Raw genomic sequence first — 18564 nt, forward strand, 5'->3', positions numbered from 1 at the left:
GAAGACCTAAGACATGTATTGGTGTCTGCTATCATATGAAACTAGAAGACCTAAGACATGTATTGGTGCCTGCTATCATATGAAACTAGAAGACCTAAGACATGTATTGGTGCCTGCTATCATATGAAACTAGAAGACCTAAGACATGTATTGGTGCCTGCTATCATATGAAACTAGAAGACCTAAGACATGTATTGGTGTCTGCTATCATATGAAACTAGAAGACCTAAGACATGTATTGGTGCCTGCTATCATATGAAACTAGAAGACCTAAGACATGTATTGGTGCCTGCTATCATATGAAACTAGAATACCTAAGACATGTATTGGTGCCTGCTATCATATTAAACTAGAAGACCTAAGACATGTATTGGTGCCTGCTATCATATAAAACTAGAAGACCTAAGACATGTATTGGTGCCTGCTATCATATGAAACTAGAAGACCTAAGACATGTATTGGTGCCTGCTATCATATGAAACTAGAAGACCTAAGACATGTATTGGTGCCTGCTATCATATGAAACTAGAAGACCTAAGACATGTATTGATGCCTGCTATCATATGAAACTAGAAGACCTAAGACATGTATTGATGCCTGCTATCATATGAAACTAGAAGACCTAAGACATGTATTGGTGCCTGCTATCATATGAAACTAGAAGACCTAAGACATGTATTGGTGCCTGCTATCATATGAAACTAGAAGACCTAAGACATGTATTGGTGCCTGCTATCATATGAAACTAGAAGACCTGAGACATGTATTGATGCCTGCTATCATATGAAACTAGAAGACCTGAGACATGTATTGATGCCTGCTATCATATGAAACTAGAAGACCTAAGACATGTATTGGTGCCTGCTATCATATGAAACTAGAAGACCTGAGACATGTATTGATGCCTGCTATCATATGAAACTAGAAGACCTAAGACATGTATTGGTGCCTGCTATCATATGAAACTAGAAGACCTAAGACATGTATTGGTGCCTGCTATCATATAAAACTAGAAGACCTAAGACATGTATTGATGCCTGCTATCATATGAAACTAGAAGACCTAAGACATGTATTGGTGCCTGCTAACATATGAAACTAGAAGACCTGAGACATGTATTGATGCCTGCTATCATATGAAACTAGAAGACCTAAGACATTGATGCCTGCTATCATATGAAACTAGAAGACCTAAGACATGTATTGGTGCCTGCTATCATATGAAACTAGAAGACCTGAGACATGTATTGATGCCTGCTATCATATGAAACTAGAAGACCTAAGACATGTATTGGTGCCTGCTAACATATGAAACTAGAAGACCTAAGACATGTATTGGTGCCTGCTATCATATGAAACTAGAAGACCTAAGACATGTATTGGTGCCTGCTATCATATGAAACTAGAAGACCTAAGACATGTATTGGTGCCTGCTATCATATGAAACTAGAAGACCTAAGACATGTATTGGTGCCTGCTATCATATGAAACTAGAAGACCTAAGACATGTATTGGTGCCTGCTAACATATGAAACTAGAAGACCTAAGACATGTATTGGTGCCTGCTATCATATGAAACTAGAAGACCTAAGACATGCTTTGGTGCCTGCTATCATATGAAACTAGAAGACCTAAGACATGTATTGGTGCCTGCTATCATATAAAACTAGAAGACCTAAGACATGTATTGATGCCTGCTATCATATGAAACTAGAAGACCTAAGACATGTATTGGTGCCTGCTAACATATGAAACTAGAAGACCTGAGACATGTATTGATGCCTGCTATCATATGAAACTAGAAGACCTAAGACATTGATGCCTGCTATCATATGAAACTAGAAGACCTAAGACATGTATTGGTGCCTGCTATCATATGAAACTAGAAGACCTGAGACATGTATTGATGCCTGCTATCATATGAAACTAGAAGACCTAAGACATGTATTGGTGCCTGCTAACATATGAAACTAGAAGACCTAAGACATGTATTGGTGCCTGCTATCATATGAAACTAGAAGACCTAAGACATGTATTGGTGCCTGCTATCATATGAAACTAGAAGACCTAAGACATGTATTGGTGCCTGCTATCATATGAAACTAGAAGACCTAAGACATGTATTGGTGCCTGCTATCATATGAAACTAGAAGACCTAAGACATGTATTGGTGCCTGCTAACATATGAAACTAGAAGACCTAAGACATGTATTGGTGCCTGCTATCATATGAAACTAGAAGACCTAAGACATGCTTTGGTGCCTGCTATCATATGAAACTAGAAGACCTAAGACATGTATTGGTGCCTGCTATCATATGAAACTAGAAGACCTAAGACATGTATTGGTGCCATGTCATGTTAACTTGAAGGGGACTAAAAAATGCCCCCTTCAAATAATGCTCTAAATTTAGGTTACGGTAGATTTTGGTCAGGGAAAAAGTGGCATGTCCATTTTCAAAAGGGTCCCTTGACCTCTCACCTCAAGATATCTGAATGAGAATGGGTTGTAGTGGTACCTATATCAGACAAGCATAAATCACATTCTAAGGAAAAGGAAAATGGTGGCAGAACCTATTCAGCTCTCCGAATGAACATACAATAGCTCTACACAGCAATCACTGCACAGTACATATGCACAACATATTTTAGAACATATTTTTTTGAACATATTTTTTAGAAATGGACGCCGTCAATCAGCTCGGCCCTCTAAGTATCTCACAGAGAACATTCATCCATACAGTCTTGTATCAAAAGGAAATAAAAGGCAAAAAACAACTGGAATATGAGTACAGCACAGAGGTCTCACAAGTAAGGCCTGACATCAAAGTCCTCATTGAGTCACAGTGATTGCTGTGTAGAGCTATTGTATGTTCATTCGGAGAGCTGAATAGGTTCTGCCACCATTTTCCTTTTCCTTAGAATGTGATTTATGCTTGTCTGAATAAATGTCCGCCACGGGAGCTATCTAAAAAATTGTGTTGCGAGCCCTTTTTTCGTTTATTTACCTGTTTAGTACAGTTGAGCTCAGCACCAACCAGTGGATGTGCGTAAGTCTCTGGATGCTTACCCATGAGTATATCCCCTTTACATACATGCCCATTTTCTGCTAATCCCATGTAGTTTTGCAAAAAACATGTTTTTTTTTGTTTTTTTTTGCATGCAGTATAATTATTTTCCCACCTATTCTATTTGAATATTCTTTTGCATACTGGGGTCCCTAAACCATTTTGGAATTGCATAAATTAGGTCTGAGTGGAAAGCTGAGACTCTTGTTATTAGAATATACTGCAGGATAGTAGAAGTGATGTGATGATGCTGCCATGCTACCATGACTTATGTCAGCATGTATTTTGAGCTGAGCTAAGTACTGTTTGAATCCTCTACCCACAAGGCTTGGGGTTTTTGCTAGGTGTCAAAAGGGCGTACGTGCAATTACACCCTTTGCAGTATGCTATACAATGAGTTCCCTGACCCTTTGGACAAATGGAATGGCCTGCCATGTGACCTAAAGAGCAGCTGGAGCATGTGTCCCAGGACACATCACTTATTGATGTGTCCTGGCTGGGACACATTCAAAGAACTGCACTGTAAAACTCTTACTATTAGAGCTCATTTTGACCAGTTCACACTGCTAACATTATAAAATAACATTTGAATCTAGGCCCAAGTATTTAATGGAAATATTAACATATTTATATTCATCTAATATTGACCTAAAATATGAATTCGAACATAGGATAGTAGAAATTATGTTATCATGTTGCAATGCTAGGATTACTTATGTCAGCATGTATTTTGAGCTGACCTAAGTGCTGTTAGGATCCTCCAGTCTACCCACAAGTCTTGGTCAGTGTCAAAAGTGAGGTTTTGCTAGGTGTCAAAATGGCGTACATGCAGTAACACCCTTTAGACAGCAAACAAACCCTACTTGTACTGTCTTTGCAGTCAGCTATACAATGATTTGTACATTATAGAATTATTTATTTATCTTACTCCTGCTTATAGTTTACATTCTACATAACACTTATTGTATATAATCTAAATAGCAGTTAACCGTACCTTTGAGCCCTTGTTTGTTCATTTTAGCTTGCATGGATACCTTTTCTTCTCCTTTCAAAGTACATTAAGAGCAACTTATACCGGAGTCAAATTCCCTGTAAGTCTACATACATACATACTACAATAAAGCTGATTCTGATTCTGTTCATGCAAATTACGTCAATAGTGTGGCCTAGTGTCCTCTTGAGAGTGGCGTCAGTGGAGGACCAAAATGCGTGATTCATTAGCCAATGAACAGCCAGGAAAGGGTCTCGCGCTACTTTTGAATGCTAAAATAAAGCTGATAATGTACAATTTGATTCAAGAAAAAAACAACTTTCAAAGTACAACACAAACTGCCCATTTTGCTGCAACTCGACAGTGCTGCTTAATCCAGGGCCTTACTTCCTGGAACTCTTGAGGGTAAAAAACTGGTCTATTGGAGTGAATGGATGTCATGACTCTTCTATATACACAGCTCTGGTGTCGCCCATCCACTTTGATTCAGGCCCACCTGTAATTTCATTTCTGGCTGTATGTGTGTGTGTGTGTGTGTGTGTGTGTGTGTGTGTGTGTGTGTGTGTGTGTGTGTGTGTGTGTGTGTGTGTGTGTGTGTGTGTGTGTGTGTGTGTGTGTGTGTGTGTGTGTGTGTGTGTGTGTGTGTGTGTGTGTGTGTGTGTGTGTGTGTGAGAGAGAGACTAAAAACAACTTAAAGGAAGTGACGTGTTGTGGTTAGAGTGAGCCGTTCTCAGCTCTGCAGTCTTCCTATCAGAGCTCATCTTGACCAGTTCACACTCCTCCTAACATGATAAAATAACATTTTGAATTGATAGGTCTTAAGTACGTGATGTGAATATTAACACAATTACACTCATCTATGAGTGAGTAAATATTAATTAGGATATGAAGAAGATACTCAAACGGATGTGATCATGCTGTCATAGTTGTTTCAGCACACACTTCTTGTTCAGTGCAAAGTCTGGTTTAGGTGTGAAAGCTGCAGAGGTGTTTAGGTCCGTTTGCCAGTAAACAGGCAGGTTTCCTCTTCAAGCAAGCAACAGTTGTTGATTGTGGTTTAAACACACAGCGCTCTCCCTCTCTCTCTCTCTCTCACACACACACACACACACACACACACACACGCACACGCACACGCACACGCACACGCACACACACACACACACACACACACGCGCACGCGCACGCACACACACACACACACACACACACACACACACACACACACACACACACACACACACACACACAGGTTTTGCCCCACATTATCTGTTCCCCTTCCTCTGCTTTCTGTCGCTCTCTCTCTCTCTCTCTCTCTCTCTTTGTCTCTGTCTCTGTCTCTCTCTCTCTCTCTGTCTCTGTCTTTCTCTTTATGTCTCTTATGTCTTCTTATGTCTTCTTTCTCTCTCTCTGTCTTCTTTCTCTCTCTCTTCATGTCTTTCTGTCTCTCTCTCTCCACATCTTTAGTTGGCCTGACCTTTGACTTCATCCCTAATTCCCTTCCCCCCTCCCTCTTCATCTCTCACCTCCCCCCTTCACTCATCCCTCCATCCTTCCTCACCTCCCTTCCTCCACCTCCCTCCTTCCTCCTCCTCCCTCACCTCCTCCTCCCTCCTTCCTCACCTCCCTCCATCACCTCCTTCCTAACCTCCTCCTCCCTCCTTCCTCACCTCCCTCCCTCACCTCCTTCCTAACCTCCTCCTTCCTCACCTCCTTCCTAACCTCCTCTCTCCTTCCTCACCTCCTTCCTAACCTCCTCCTTCCTCACCTCCTTCCCCACCTCCTCCTCCCTCCTTCCTCACCTCCCTCACCTCCTTCCTAACCTCCTCCTCCCTCCTTCCTAACCTCCCTCCCTCACCTCCCTCCCTCACCTCCTTCCTAACCTCCTCCTCCCTCCTTCCTCACCTCCCTCCCTCACCTCCTTCCTAACCTCCTCCTCCCTCCTCCCTAACATTACATTACATTACATTACGTCATTTGGCAGACGCTTTTATCCAAAGCGACTTACAATAACACATTTTTTGTCAGCAATAGAACAATCAACTATGGAGCACAGTCTGTGACAACTACAACTTCTGAAGGAACAGTGGTACAAGTTTAGGTTAGTGGTACAAGGTTGGTTAGTTTTTTTTTTTTTTTTTTTTTTTTTTTTAATATCCTAACCTCCCTCACCTCCTTCCTAACCTCCTCCTCCCTCCTTCCTCAACTCCTTCCTAAGTGTAAACTTACTTGGCAATAAATACAATTCTGATTCTGATTTTACAGACGTCTATCAGAGGAGATGATGGCTGGAAGAGTATTTTTTATAACAATCTATTAGAATAAGTATAATTTTATAGAGGACTTTTCTGCACTTTCTTTTACGAGCATGAAAACATTGCCTATAATGTTCACCAAAATACTTCCATGAAATTCCCTCAATAAATGTGTCTGTGTATTTGTTTAAATGTGTCTGTTTATTTGTGAGTTTTGAGTTAGAAGTTTTCAAATTAAATAAAGAGAGGAATGAATGCCTATGATGTCAATAAATTACACAAGTTAAGACGGTTGGACAACATTTGATCTCTGCTTCCTTTAGCCTAAATCTGTACCAGGCGTATATGATAGATAGTAGATAGGTAGATATGAAAGAAAATACTAATATTCCACACACACATACATACACACAAACACACACACACAAACACACACACACACACACACACACACACACACACACACACACACACACACACACACACACACACACCCTCTCATCACTAGTTGGAGGTGGTGGGGTTGTCCGCTCACTAACCTGGCTGTGTTAAGTGTCAGACTGCTCTGCCAGCATCTACATTTAGTTCATGGAAAGAAAAAAGACATTTTGAAGTAAAGCTTCAGTGAACCTTTTCAACCAGGCTGCTTCCTCCTCCTCCTCCTCCTCCTCCTCCTCCTCCTCCTCCTCCTCCTCCTCCTCCTCCTCCTCCTCCTCCTCCTCTCTGCATATTGTTTTATCTCCATAAGGAATCAAAGAGTGATTCATTAAGGAGGCGATGTTTCACGTCTTGTTTGGTCTGCGACGGAGGTGCCATCATCACCATCATCATCACCTTCTTCATCACCTTCTTCATCACATCATCATCATTACTATAAGCAGCAGCAGTGTGACTCTGCTGTGGTTTAAATGGGTTCTCTGCTACATGAGGTTAGCCTCATCTGCAGGCCTTAATTGTTATCTTGCTGAGTCTGTGTGTGTGTGTGTCAGGGGCCCACCCACTTCTTGCCTAGGCCCAGAGATAGGCAGAATTTTAAATTCATGTATTTAAAATACGTTTTTAAAATACTTTTTTGTATTTTGTCATTTGTATTTGGCTGGATTGAGAAAACTAAGATGTAATTTGTATCAAAATACTTTCAGACCTTGTATTTTGTGTATTTTAAATACATACAATATTTATTTTATTTTATGTCCTTTATTCTCAAATTGACACATTTTAAATATTGACACATGTTTAAACTGTGGAATTCAAAACAAATGCAGTGTGAGATTTCACTCCTACTCTGCCTCTGATTGAGCATAATAAAATGCCAGGGTCACCAGACCGGAAACTGTAAAATAGCCAAGGGAAACCATGCGGCAGATGAAGAAGCTAAGAAAGCTGGAGGCTACACTGCCCAGATGGTATCCCATGAACCCTTGACCATGATAGAGGCGATTGCGATAGAGGAAGAAGTCCCCACTCACACCTATGGATTAAGGTCGCGTGCAGAACCACTACCCCCGAGCCCAAATGTACATAGTCCAGATGAGGAAATAGAGCAAAGCCCAGATACCGTTGCCGGGCCACTTCCTGATATCCTCGAGTGGGCGTATCCCGACGCAGGGCATGTGGGTGTTTGTATTTGAGAGAGAGAGAGATGAAGAGAGGAAGAGAGAGAGAGATAGTGTTTGTGAGTGAGTGAGTGTGTGTCTGGGGGGGGGGCAGACTTTGAGAGTTGAAGCTGGATATTTCAAACTGCATTTTCATAATTGGTTAGAAAAAACATTACATACAAATATTATATCTCAACCAAATTGCATAATGTTCATAAGACATACACATTCTTCAAACTTTTAAACAATGGTCTAAAGTGTGCATTATATAAACTATAAACAATAACATATATGTACACTCTGCAGTGACATTGGCTTAACCTCAGAACAAACTCAACCACAAATCAGAGGCAGAGTAGGGTTGGTCACTTGGTCTTGAGTCAGACTCCACATCACTTCTTCATCTAAACTAGTACTGACACCTCGTGTTGGTGGACATTCCCCCAGAGATAGAGTACTCATCTAAATATGATGATTATATATTGCATGCTAAGGCAAGCTTACTGAATGAAACTAAAATACAACAGGACAAATCTAAACTGCAAACGCGGTAGTTAATGTGATTAACGGGGAAGTGGGAGGTTGTGGGCGGCTTGCGGCTTGCATGTCAGCTGGAAACTTGGATGAAAACATGGAAGTGAAGTGGGGAAAGCGAGCACAACACAACTGAAAAACAACTAGAACTGAACTGAAGTGAAACCTCAGCTGGCACGGGCTTTTCACCCTCAACGTCACTCAGCAGCTCAATCTGACTGGTTTGTCTCTCCATGCACAATAGGTGAGACTTGAGAAGGTGGAAAATATAACTTAGAAAAATTGTTTATATTAGGCTACTTAGAATTTTTTTATCCCAATACGATGAATCAGCGTGACGTCACTTGACACCCAGAAATGCTGAACCCCGCGGTAGTTACAGTAATAGTATGAGTTGTGCCAAACAAATGTTAATATCTCAAAAACTATACATCACATCGCTTATTTTTTGACATTCTGAGTGAGAGCAGAATTAGCCCAAGAGTTTGATGTATAATATATGCATGTCGTGTTAAAGTTGTGTGAACTGTCGCAGTTTTTTAAATGTAAACAGAGTCAAGCCAGCTAGAGCAGACACTCACGCCTCGCGCCACTTGGGCTCCATAGGGTTCCATTGCCGTTGCCACCCAGTGACAACTGGGTGGCCTGCTCGGCTGATCCCTCGTATACAATTTCCCATAGAAGTATTATGTTGGTTCAACAAGCAGTGTTCAGTGAAAAAGGCTGGTGAACAGTGAGATCAAAATGATACAATGTCTGGAGTTGAAGAGAGATTACATCTTTTTATCAGTTTGTCTTTACAAAAGAATCAAAAGAGAAAGACTTGACTATGACTATTTTGCCTAATACTTATAACCATGTGAAGATGGTTACTTTACTTTACTTTATTGGTTTATTTGGACGGGACAATGCACAATTAATGAACACATCAAACATGAAACAGATACAGTCACCTGAAACATGGTCAAAGTGTCAAAAGTGGTGGATTTAGCACAAGGCTAGATTCCATCTGCAGTCCTCAAACATCAAAACAGAGGAATATCAAACAGTAAGAGCTACATACATCATTAATAGAAGACACTAAAAAAGAAACATAGATATAAAGGTACACTCAAAAATACAAAAAGGACAGAAAACATACTATAAATGATTACATGTCTGGTTGGCTTTCAACCATTGTTTTAATTTATTTCTAAAAGTGGCCAGGGTGGGGCTTTCCCTCAAGGAAACTGGGAGACTGTTCCACGTTTGACTGCCTTTTATAGACAGGACGTTTTGGCCAAACGTGGTCAGTCTACGATGGACCTCACAGTCACCTCTGGTGTTTGACCTGGTGTCAAATCCAGTGATTCTTTTCTTGTGGATGAATTCCTGAACAGGAGGGGGGCTAGACCGTGTAGGTATTTGCAGATAAAACAAGCACTCTCAAAGATCTTGACATTCTCAAAGCTTAAGAAGTGAAGTTGTTCCAGAATGTTACAGTGATGGTATGATCCAGAATGTTACAGTGATGGTATGATCTAGAATGTTACAGTGATGGTATGATCCAGAATGTTACAGTGATGGTATGATCCAGAATGTTACAGTGATGGTATGATCTAGAAGGTTACAGTGATGGTATGATCCAGAATGTTACAGTGATGGTATGATCTAGAAGGTTACAGTGATGGTATGATCCAGAATGTTACAGTGATGGTATGATCTAGAAGGTTACAGTGATGGTATGATCCAGAATGTTACAGTGATGGTATGATCCTGAATGTTACAGTGATGGTATGATCCTGAATGTTACAGTGATGGTATGATCCAGAATGTTACAGTGATGGTATGATCCTGAATGTTACAGTGATGGTATGATCCTGAATGTTACAGTGATGGTATGATCCAGAATGTTACAGTGATGGTATTGTGGCCGGGTGGAACTGATGACCGCAAGTCAGGTTGCGTGTCGGACATAGATTTGGGGCGGACCTAGGTTTCCCTGTTTTGTATTTCCGCCGGCAGAGCACGAGCAAACATTTCTGTTTGAATCGAGACGCGCGCTGGTCGCTGGAGTCGGGACGTGTGGCACTCGGGCGCTGCATTTTGAGTTGTGTGACCCGGAGTCAGCACGGCACACAGTGAACTACAGCCGATACGTTAATACCGGAGCGGCACTGTGAGCTACAGCGAGGCACGCTTATACCGAAGCTGTTTGATTTGTCAGGATGTGTGAGTATGCGATTACTTCTGTGCACGAATATTCTAAAACGTTAGTGAAGTGTCTGAATGTGGGCTTGATGGGTGATTAACTATTTCCAGGAAGGAGTTATCGGCCAGGCAGGCTTCACGGAGGGGGGTAGGCACGTGCCAGTGTTTATATGTTGTTTGCATTTTCTTTCAAATCGATGTGTCCGGATGCTTGTCAAGATGTTTAATTGTGTCAGAGGGTTAAAGAGCATGGAGCAGGGTAATTCCTTTGCTAAATGTATACTTAACCTTGTCCCTATGTCCATTTGAAAAGTTAATGCAGCATTAAAAAAAAAAAAAAAAAAGTTTGAAAAAAAAAATGGAGAAAAACACCTTCCTTTTTCAGAAGGAAATAACAGACTTTTAATCTGACAAGAAAAAGCCTGCTACGTCACAGTGGGGAGTGGCTCCCGCGTGCGTGTCTCCCTCTCCCCTCCCACTTTCGTCAATTCCGTGGTCAAATCAGTCGCATTTCAGGACAGATAGTCAGGTCAGGTACGTATGCTAGTCAAAGTCAATCAGTCAGCCAGTTGGTCGGTCAGTTGGTAGGTTAATCACTAGTTAGTTTTTAGTATATAGTTAGTCATTTAGTCAGTAGCTGCCTGTAGTAAGTCGTTGTCAGTGAGTTTTGGGTCGGGTGTCGCCAGGTTACTGTATGCAGATAACAAGCTGTCAGCTCCACTCTGCTGCTGCTGCCTGTCTGCGTGACACTCTTTCTATCTCTCTCTCTCTCTCTCTCTCTCTCTCTCTCGCTCTCTCTCTCTCTCTCACTCGGTGTGTGTGTGTGTGTGTGTGTGTTTGTGTACCTGTCTGCGCGGTGACACGCTCTCTATCTCTCTCTTTCTCGTCTCTCTCACTCGCTCCGGGAGGGAGGGAGGGGAAAGAGCGAGTGGAGGGGCCCTCCGTCAGTCCCCCTCTCTCCATCTCTCTCTCTCTCTCTCACTCTCACTCGGTGTGTGTGTGTGCATGTGTGTGTGTGCGTGTGTGCGTGTGTGTGTGTGTGTGTGTGTCGAATTACAGTCCGCACCTCGGCCCGCCTCCGCTCGCTTGTGTGTGTGTGTGTGCGTCGAATTACAGACCGCACCTCGGCCCGCCTCCGCTGCTTGCTTTCAGGCTTCTCCACAACTCTCTCTCCGCGGTCCGTTGTGGGCTGTTCCTGCTCTCTTTCACTGTCAAAATTAGGCTGAGGACCATCACATGCATGTGCATAAACATTTGCTACCTCCTCTTCCTCCTGAAAACCGGCGTTAGCATCCATAGTGTGTGACTGACAGCCCTGACCTAAGTGACGACAGACAGAGGGACAGACGAGCATGCCTGGCGACTCCCCACTGTGACGTCAGAGTTTTGGGATCCAAGATGTCAAAATAAAAGTTCAAAAAGTAAAACGACCCCAGAAGTCACTGTAGTGTATATGTAAGTGTCTTAATGTGAAAATCGAGTTCCTCCATAATTCACCTACACATTGACTGATTGGGGTCTCTAACCTGCCCCATGCTCTTTAATGGGCTGTGACTCTTCCTAGCGCCGTTGGTCGTAGCGGTGGGTCCCGGGGCTTTGCAGCTCGAGTCCAGAGTGAAACCTCTAATCTCCTTTAAGGGGTGAGCATTGCTGCTACTGCTCGGGAAATGGGCAGTTTATTTAACTATTCATTTGTATACATGGTGGATGTATTTTATGTGTGTGGTTAATATTGTTCCTGTTGTGTTGTGTTATTCTAGGATGATCATCCAGGTGTGGTCACTGCTGTAGCCTAGGATTATTCAGGAAACAGTTGTGAACAGTTGTTGCACAAAGTGAACAGTATTTTTGTATATTCAACTTGCCTCTCTTGAAGTAGAAACTGTCATTAACAGAAATTGTGAATAAAGATTATTTTTCTGTAAACTCTCCTAGTGTCTGGCTGCTTGCCTTTTAGAGGTCCAAGACCTGCTCAGCATTTCTCGTAAGGTCACAGTATGATCCAGAATGTTACAGTGATGGTATGATCCAGAATGTTACAGTGATGGTATGATCCAGAATGTTACAGTGATGGTATGATCTAGAATGTTACAGTGATGGTATGATCTAGAATGTTACAGTGATGGTATGATCCAGAATGTTACAGTGATGGTATGATCCAGAATGTTACAGTGATGGTATGATCCAGAATGTTACAGTGATGGTATGATCTAGAATGTTACAGTGATGGTATGATCCAGAATGTTACAGTGATGGTATGATCTAGAATGTTACAGTGATGGTATGATCTAGAATGTTACAGTGATGGTATGATCCAGAATGTTACAGTGATGGTATGATTCAGAATGTTACAGTGATGGTATGATCTAGAATGTTACAGTGATGGTATGATCCAGCATGTTACAGTGATGGTATGATCCAGAATGTTACAGTGATGGTATGATCCAGAATGTTACAGTGATGGTATGATCCAGAATGTTACAGTGATGGTATGATCCAGAATGTTACAGTGATGGTATGATCTAGAATGTTACAGTGATGGTATGATCTAGAATGTTACAGTGATGGTATGATCCAGAATGTTACAGTGATGGTATGATCCAGAATGTTACAGTGATGGTATGATCCAGAATGTTACAGTGATGGTATGATTCAGAATGTTACAGTGATGGTATGATCTAGAATGACACAGTGATGGTATGATCTTCTAGAATGTTACAGTGATGGTATGATCCAGAATGTTACAGTGATGGTATGATCCAGAATGTTACAGTGATGGTATGATCCAGAATGTTACAGTGATGGTATGATCCAGAATGTTACAGTGATGGTATGATCCAGAATGACACAATGATAGTATGATCTAGAATGTTACAGTGATGGTATGATCTAGAATGTTACAGTGATGGTATGATCCAGAATGTTACAGTGATGGTATGATCTAGAAGGTTACAGTGATGGTATGATCTAGAATGTTACAGTGATGGTATGATCCAGAATGTTACAGTGATGATATGATCTAGAATGTTACAGTGATGGTATGATCCAGAATGTTACAGTGATGGTATGATCGTGGTTTTCTAGCAAATACCTTGATGGCTCTATTAAACAGCTGTTCAATGGGTTTTATGACTGTGGCACCTGCAAACGACCAGTTAGTGAAACAATATTCAATGTGCAGGAAAAAACCATACAATGAAGATATGACTTTGCACGGTCAACTGTTAAGAAGGGTCGGATTTGTTTGAAATGAAATACATTGAAATGAATTGTGCTTTTTACCTTTTTAATGTGTTTCCTGAAAGAAAGGTTTGGGTCCAAAGTGACTCCGAGGTACTGGAACTGGGATAGCAGTTCAGATACCAGTACCAGATAGCGTGGCCCACTGAATATATTTTGCTATGCACAGGCTATCTGTTATTATGGTTGTTATAAGCATCACAAACAGCACGTCCAGTTCAAAGAGAAAACCTTTCAAGAAGCATCAACTCAACCAGTTCGTTCTTCACTCTTTTAAGTTGTGAAAACTGTCTCTCACCCTTAGTCTACAGGGTGAGAGACAGAGCTCTTTAAATTGTTTAGATCTCTCACCCACAGTTACCAGACAGGGTTAAGAAAAGCCTGACTGTGGTGAGCACACTTGGGGAAGTAGTTTTCAGCCTAGCTTTTCTGAGCAGTTCCTCTGGTGATCATGTTTTCTCTCATCACACAAAATGCTTGAACTAGATACATTCAAATATGATGGAGGAAGGGGGAGGGGCACCTACACACCAATCATGATTCTTTCTCATTGTTCATATATTCTTTTAGTATTGAAGATTAATTTCGGCCGCAGAGTATAGGCCTAATATATAAAGAAAATATGACCAAGCTTATAAAGAATTGAATTTGAATGTGTGGTGCCCCCCCAACAAGGCAAATGAACTGGTGCCCCTGGGCACTCGCCTGATGTGATATATGGATAAACCTGGCCCAGAGTCTTTTATTATTCTGGCCTTAATTGTGTGCATGTGCGCTGTGAGGGGGAAGGCCCTTTATGTATCCAGGCCCAGGGGCTTTAGCTAGACATAGTCTCTGTAAAGCCCTCTGAGACATGCTTGTGAATTAGAGCTATACAAATGAGTTGACTTGAGGAGATGTTGGCTCAGCCAGTCTGTAGTGTGACTCAGTGGAAGCAGGCTGTGGGGATAAGCTCTGCCATTGGCTCCATTTGAGTCAGAGTGAAGGGAAATCCCTCCACTCCTGTGTGTCGCTCTCAAATGTCTCCGCCTCCCCTACTTTTATGCTTATGGCTTTGGTTTTTTGTTTGCACAGCCTCGCCTGTAGCTCAGCCTCGCCTGCCCTATTGGCGCGTGGCGCGTGTATGTGTGTTGCTCACTAAATGTTATTGCATCAGTGATGTCACAATGCCTCCGCGTTGTGTTCACGTTCATAGCTCATATAATATAATGTATCATATCGTTAATTTCAAGCTCAATTCTTACCCAGAGAAAAGGTACAGCACTGAAAATGTAACAAGCAATAGTTTTTTAAACATCTTTATTTTAAAAGATGAAAAAACCCAGGTGCTTTAATCCCAAGCTTCAATGCTCCTGGCCAATCCCGGCGCCACAGGGCGTGGTTATTGCTTATCCTATGTGCGAATAGAAATCACGCGTCTCGTCACAATGCCTCCTTGTGTGTGACATCACTGATCTTGTCACAATGCCTCCTTGTGTGTGTGTGTGTGTGTGTGTGTGCGCGCGTGTGTGTGTGTGTGTGTGTGCGCGTGCACCCTTATGACATCACCTTTGACATCATCGTTGATGACATCACTGATGACATCACATCATTATAGCCTAATAAAAAAATACGACTCCGTCAGGTCACCCGCACGGTCACCTCCTTCCTAACCTCCTCGTCCCTCCTTCCTCACCTCCTTCCTAACCTCCTCCCTCCTTCCTAACCTCCTACTCCCTTCTTCCTCACTTCCTCCTCCCTCCTTCCTAACCTCCTTCTCCCTCCTTCCTAACCTCCTCCTCACCTCCTTCCTAACCTCCTCCCTCCTTCCTAACCTCCTACTCCCTCCTTCCTAACCTCCTTCTCCCTCCTTCCTAACCTCCTCCTCCCTCCTTCCTAACCTCCTCCTCCCTCCTTCCTCACCTCCTTTCTAACCTCCCTCCTTCCTAACCTCCTTCTCCCTCCTTCCTAACCTCCTCCTCCCTCCTTCCTCACCTCCCTCCCTCCTCCTTCCTCACCTCCTTCCTAAACTCCTCCTCCCTCCTTCCTCCTTCCTCACCTCCTTCCCCACCTCCTCCTCCCTCCCTCCAGTTGCACCTCGGGCGTTATTATGGAACGAACACGGACACACTTGGTCTGGGTGAGGCAAAGGGCAAGTTATGCCGGGGAGCTGGAGTTAGTCTTCCAAGGGGAACTCTCTCCCTGGTTATGGGTTAGGGCAGGGATACTCAACTAGCTTTGCCGGGGAGCCACTTTCATGAAATGATAGGAGGTCAGGGGCCAGTTAATAAACAAACAATATAAATGTTTCTGCAGCGGATTGTAGGTTTTTGGGGTGTCAGCCGGAGTTTAGTCTGACAATGTTGTGCACACCGGATAGTTAGTTAGGTTAAGTTAGTTAGGTTAAGTACATACTGTACATAAGTGCCTGGGTGACGAGCAGACGGCTGTATTTTTTTCACAATTTAGCTGGAGCTCAGTCAAACTTTATTTCATGTTAGTTTTTATTGTGAAATAGATTCTAATTCACAATGAAAACTAACATGAAATTATTAGAAAATGGTCAGGGGGCCACTATCATGGGTCGCAAGTTGAGTATCACTGGGTTAGGGTCTCTAGGGAAAGCAGGAGGGGCGCTACGCTACTTTCTGCTGCCTGCACGCACAGGGAAGAGAAAGCATCTATCTTCTCATCTTATTATCAGGAATATGGCAAATATGTGAATCTTCCAAAATGTTGTCGTGTTCCTTTAAGAGTAACTTCACCTCCCCGCCTGAGCAGCAGTAGAGAGCAGCGCTGCTCAGTTTATCAGAGGATTTAAACATTCAAGATGCAGTCATGGAACTTTACAGGCATGTAGTTCAGATCCTAGAAGGCGGAGTCCCAAGAAGGGTGTGGTCAAGGCAAGGGGGCCGGAAATAGAGGGGTGGGTGTTCGTTATGGGTGGAACATAGGAACCAAAGTGCTGAACTCCAGGAAAAGATTCTGTTCTGACGTGATGTTATGGATCCAGCAAGTTTCTTCAAGTACTTCTTTGATTATTTTGTTTGGTATGGTCATGCTTCTTATTTCTGCTCTAACTCATAGCTGGTGAGGTTAGGCTGCCTACTGCTGCATTTCTATGTGGGAACGAACACAATGCGGACCGGAACACAGGACCGGAACACAGGACCAGAACACAGGACCAGAACACAGGACCGGAACACAGGACCAGAACACAGGACCGCAACACAGGACCAAACACAGGACCAGAACACAGGAGCTTTTATATTTAATACAGTTTAGCTTCTGCTTAGTGCAAGTTCCTCCCTCCACTCTCACCTTCATCTCTCTCCCTCTCCTCATCATCATAAAGATGTGATTGGGCCAGACCGGACCTATCTACTTGTTTTATTTACCGGTCAGACAAAAAATAAAGAAAAAATAAAAGTTTGTTATTGATATAATTTTTAGATGATTTATTTTAGATAGGCTAAACAATACAACCTATGCATCATATGTTTGGGAACAAAGGGAAGATTATTCTGAAGATGTAATTTAGTATGATGTGTTTGAGAAGAAAAAGAAGCTAAACAGCTCATGTTCCTTTGCTGTGACCACAATGTTCGTTTCCTGTGACAAGACACACCCTCAACGAATAAAAGCATTTCCACATACATGAGCAGCTTTGATGCTGTGCCACTGCTGTGCCTCTGAGACAAGATAACAACTAGCCTATAACCTCATCTGAGACAAGATAACAACTAGCCTATAACCTCATCTGAGACAAGATAACAACTAGCCTATAACCTCATCTGAGACAAGATAACAACTAGCCTATAACCTCATCTTCAGAATAAGGACTTATCAAGGACAAAGCTATAAAACATACAAACAGGACTTAACTGAATGTCACTGAGATATCTTTATCGTTAAATACAACTTCTTTATCAAAACAAGATGAAGGAGTTGGTTTTGTTGCTGCTTTTGTTTCATGATGCATCTTCAGGTAAGATCACATTTCAAATCTTTATTTTAAACATGTCGTTGTTATCAGTGAAATGTAATTAGGCTGATATGTTAAGATTAATTATATTCACATCTGCTTTTAAGTGTATGAACGTGAATACATTTGAACCTTCCTAGTATTGCTAAGTTAAATGGAGAATTGATGTGAATATTATTTTCTATAGCCTGTTGATGCTTTCAGATGATCACTCTTGACTCACATCACTCATATTATAGTATTATTTCATCTGACAATGTGTGTCCACTCACCAGCAGCATGTTAGAGTTTTTACTCCACTGGTGAGTTTATCAATCTCACAAAATGAGTTCAGTTCTCCTGGAGGCTGCTCACTGTAAAGCAGTTTAAATCTATACAATGGTTTGAAAGAGTGCATTAATTCATTTAATTAAGTGTCATTTGGCGACATCGTCACTGAACAGAGATTGAAATTCTTTATTGTGTTGTTAGTGTACAAATGTATTTAAAATGTAAATCAAAAGCTGAGTTTCTTCCCTGTTTGTCCCACAGTGACTCACTCTCTGAAGTTTCTCCAGACTGGATCCTCTGGAGTCACAAACAGCCCAGAGTATGTGGAGGTTTGGTTTGTTGATGGAGTTCAGGTGTTTCACTTTGATAGCAACATGAAGAGAGCAGAACCCAAACAGGACTGGATGATCAACGCAACAGCAGATGATCCACAGTTCTGGAAGAGACTAACTGAGTG

At 42.1% G+C, this 18564-nt stretch overlaps 1 protein-coding gene across 1 annotated transcript in view; it reads left to right on the forward strand.

The window, feature by feature from the left end:
• Window positions 1–7667: 7667 nt before the first annotated feature.
• Window positions 7668–18564, forward strand: part of LOC310784890 (major histocompatibility complex class I-related gene protein-like) — a gene marked incomplete at both ends in the record, with an annotated part of 22975 nt that continues 12078 nt past the window's right edge. Inside the window, 4 exons of the mRNA XM_083645922.1 lie at window positions 7668–7717; window positions 12394–12406; window positions 12569–12617; window positions 18369–18564. The exon at window positions 18369–18564 is cut by the window's right edge and continues 71 nt beyond it. Of these exons, the coding sequence (XP_083502048.1) occupies window positions 7668–7717; window positions 12394–12406; window positions 12569–12617; window positions 18369–18564 (308 nt within the window). The remainder of the gene's footprint in view (window positions 7718–12393; window positions 12407–12568; window positions 12618–18368) is intronic.

The sequence above is a fragment of the Poromitra crassiceps genome (assembly GCF_964638095.1).
Source record: "Poromitra crassiceps genome assembly, chromosome: 11".
In the NCBI taxonomy this organism is placed as follows: domain Eukaryota; kingdom Metazoa; phylum Chordata; class Actinopteri; order Beryciformes; family Melamphaidae; genus Poromitra; species Poromitra crassiceps.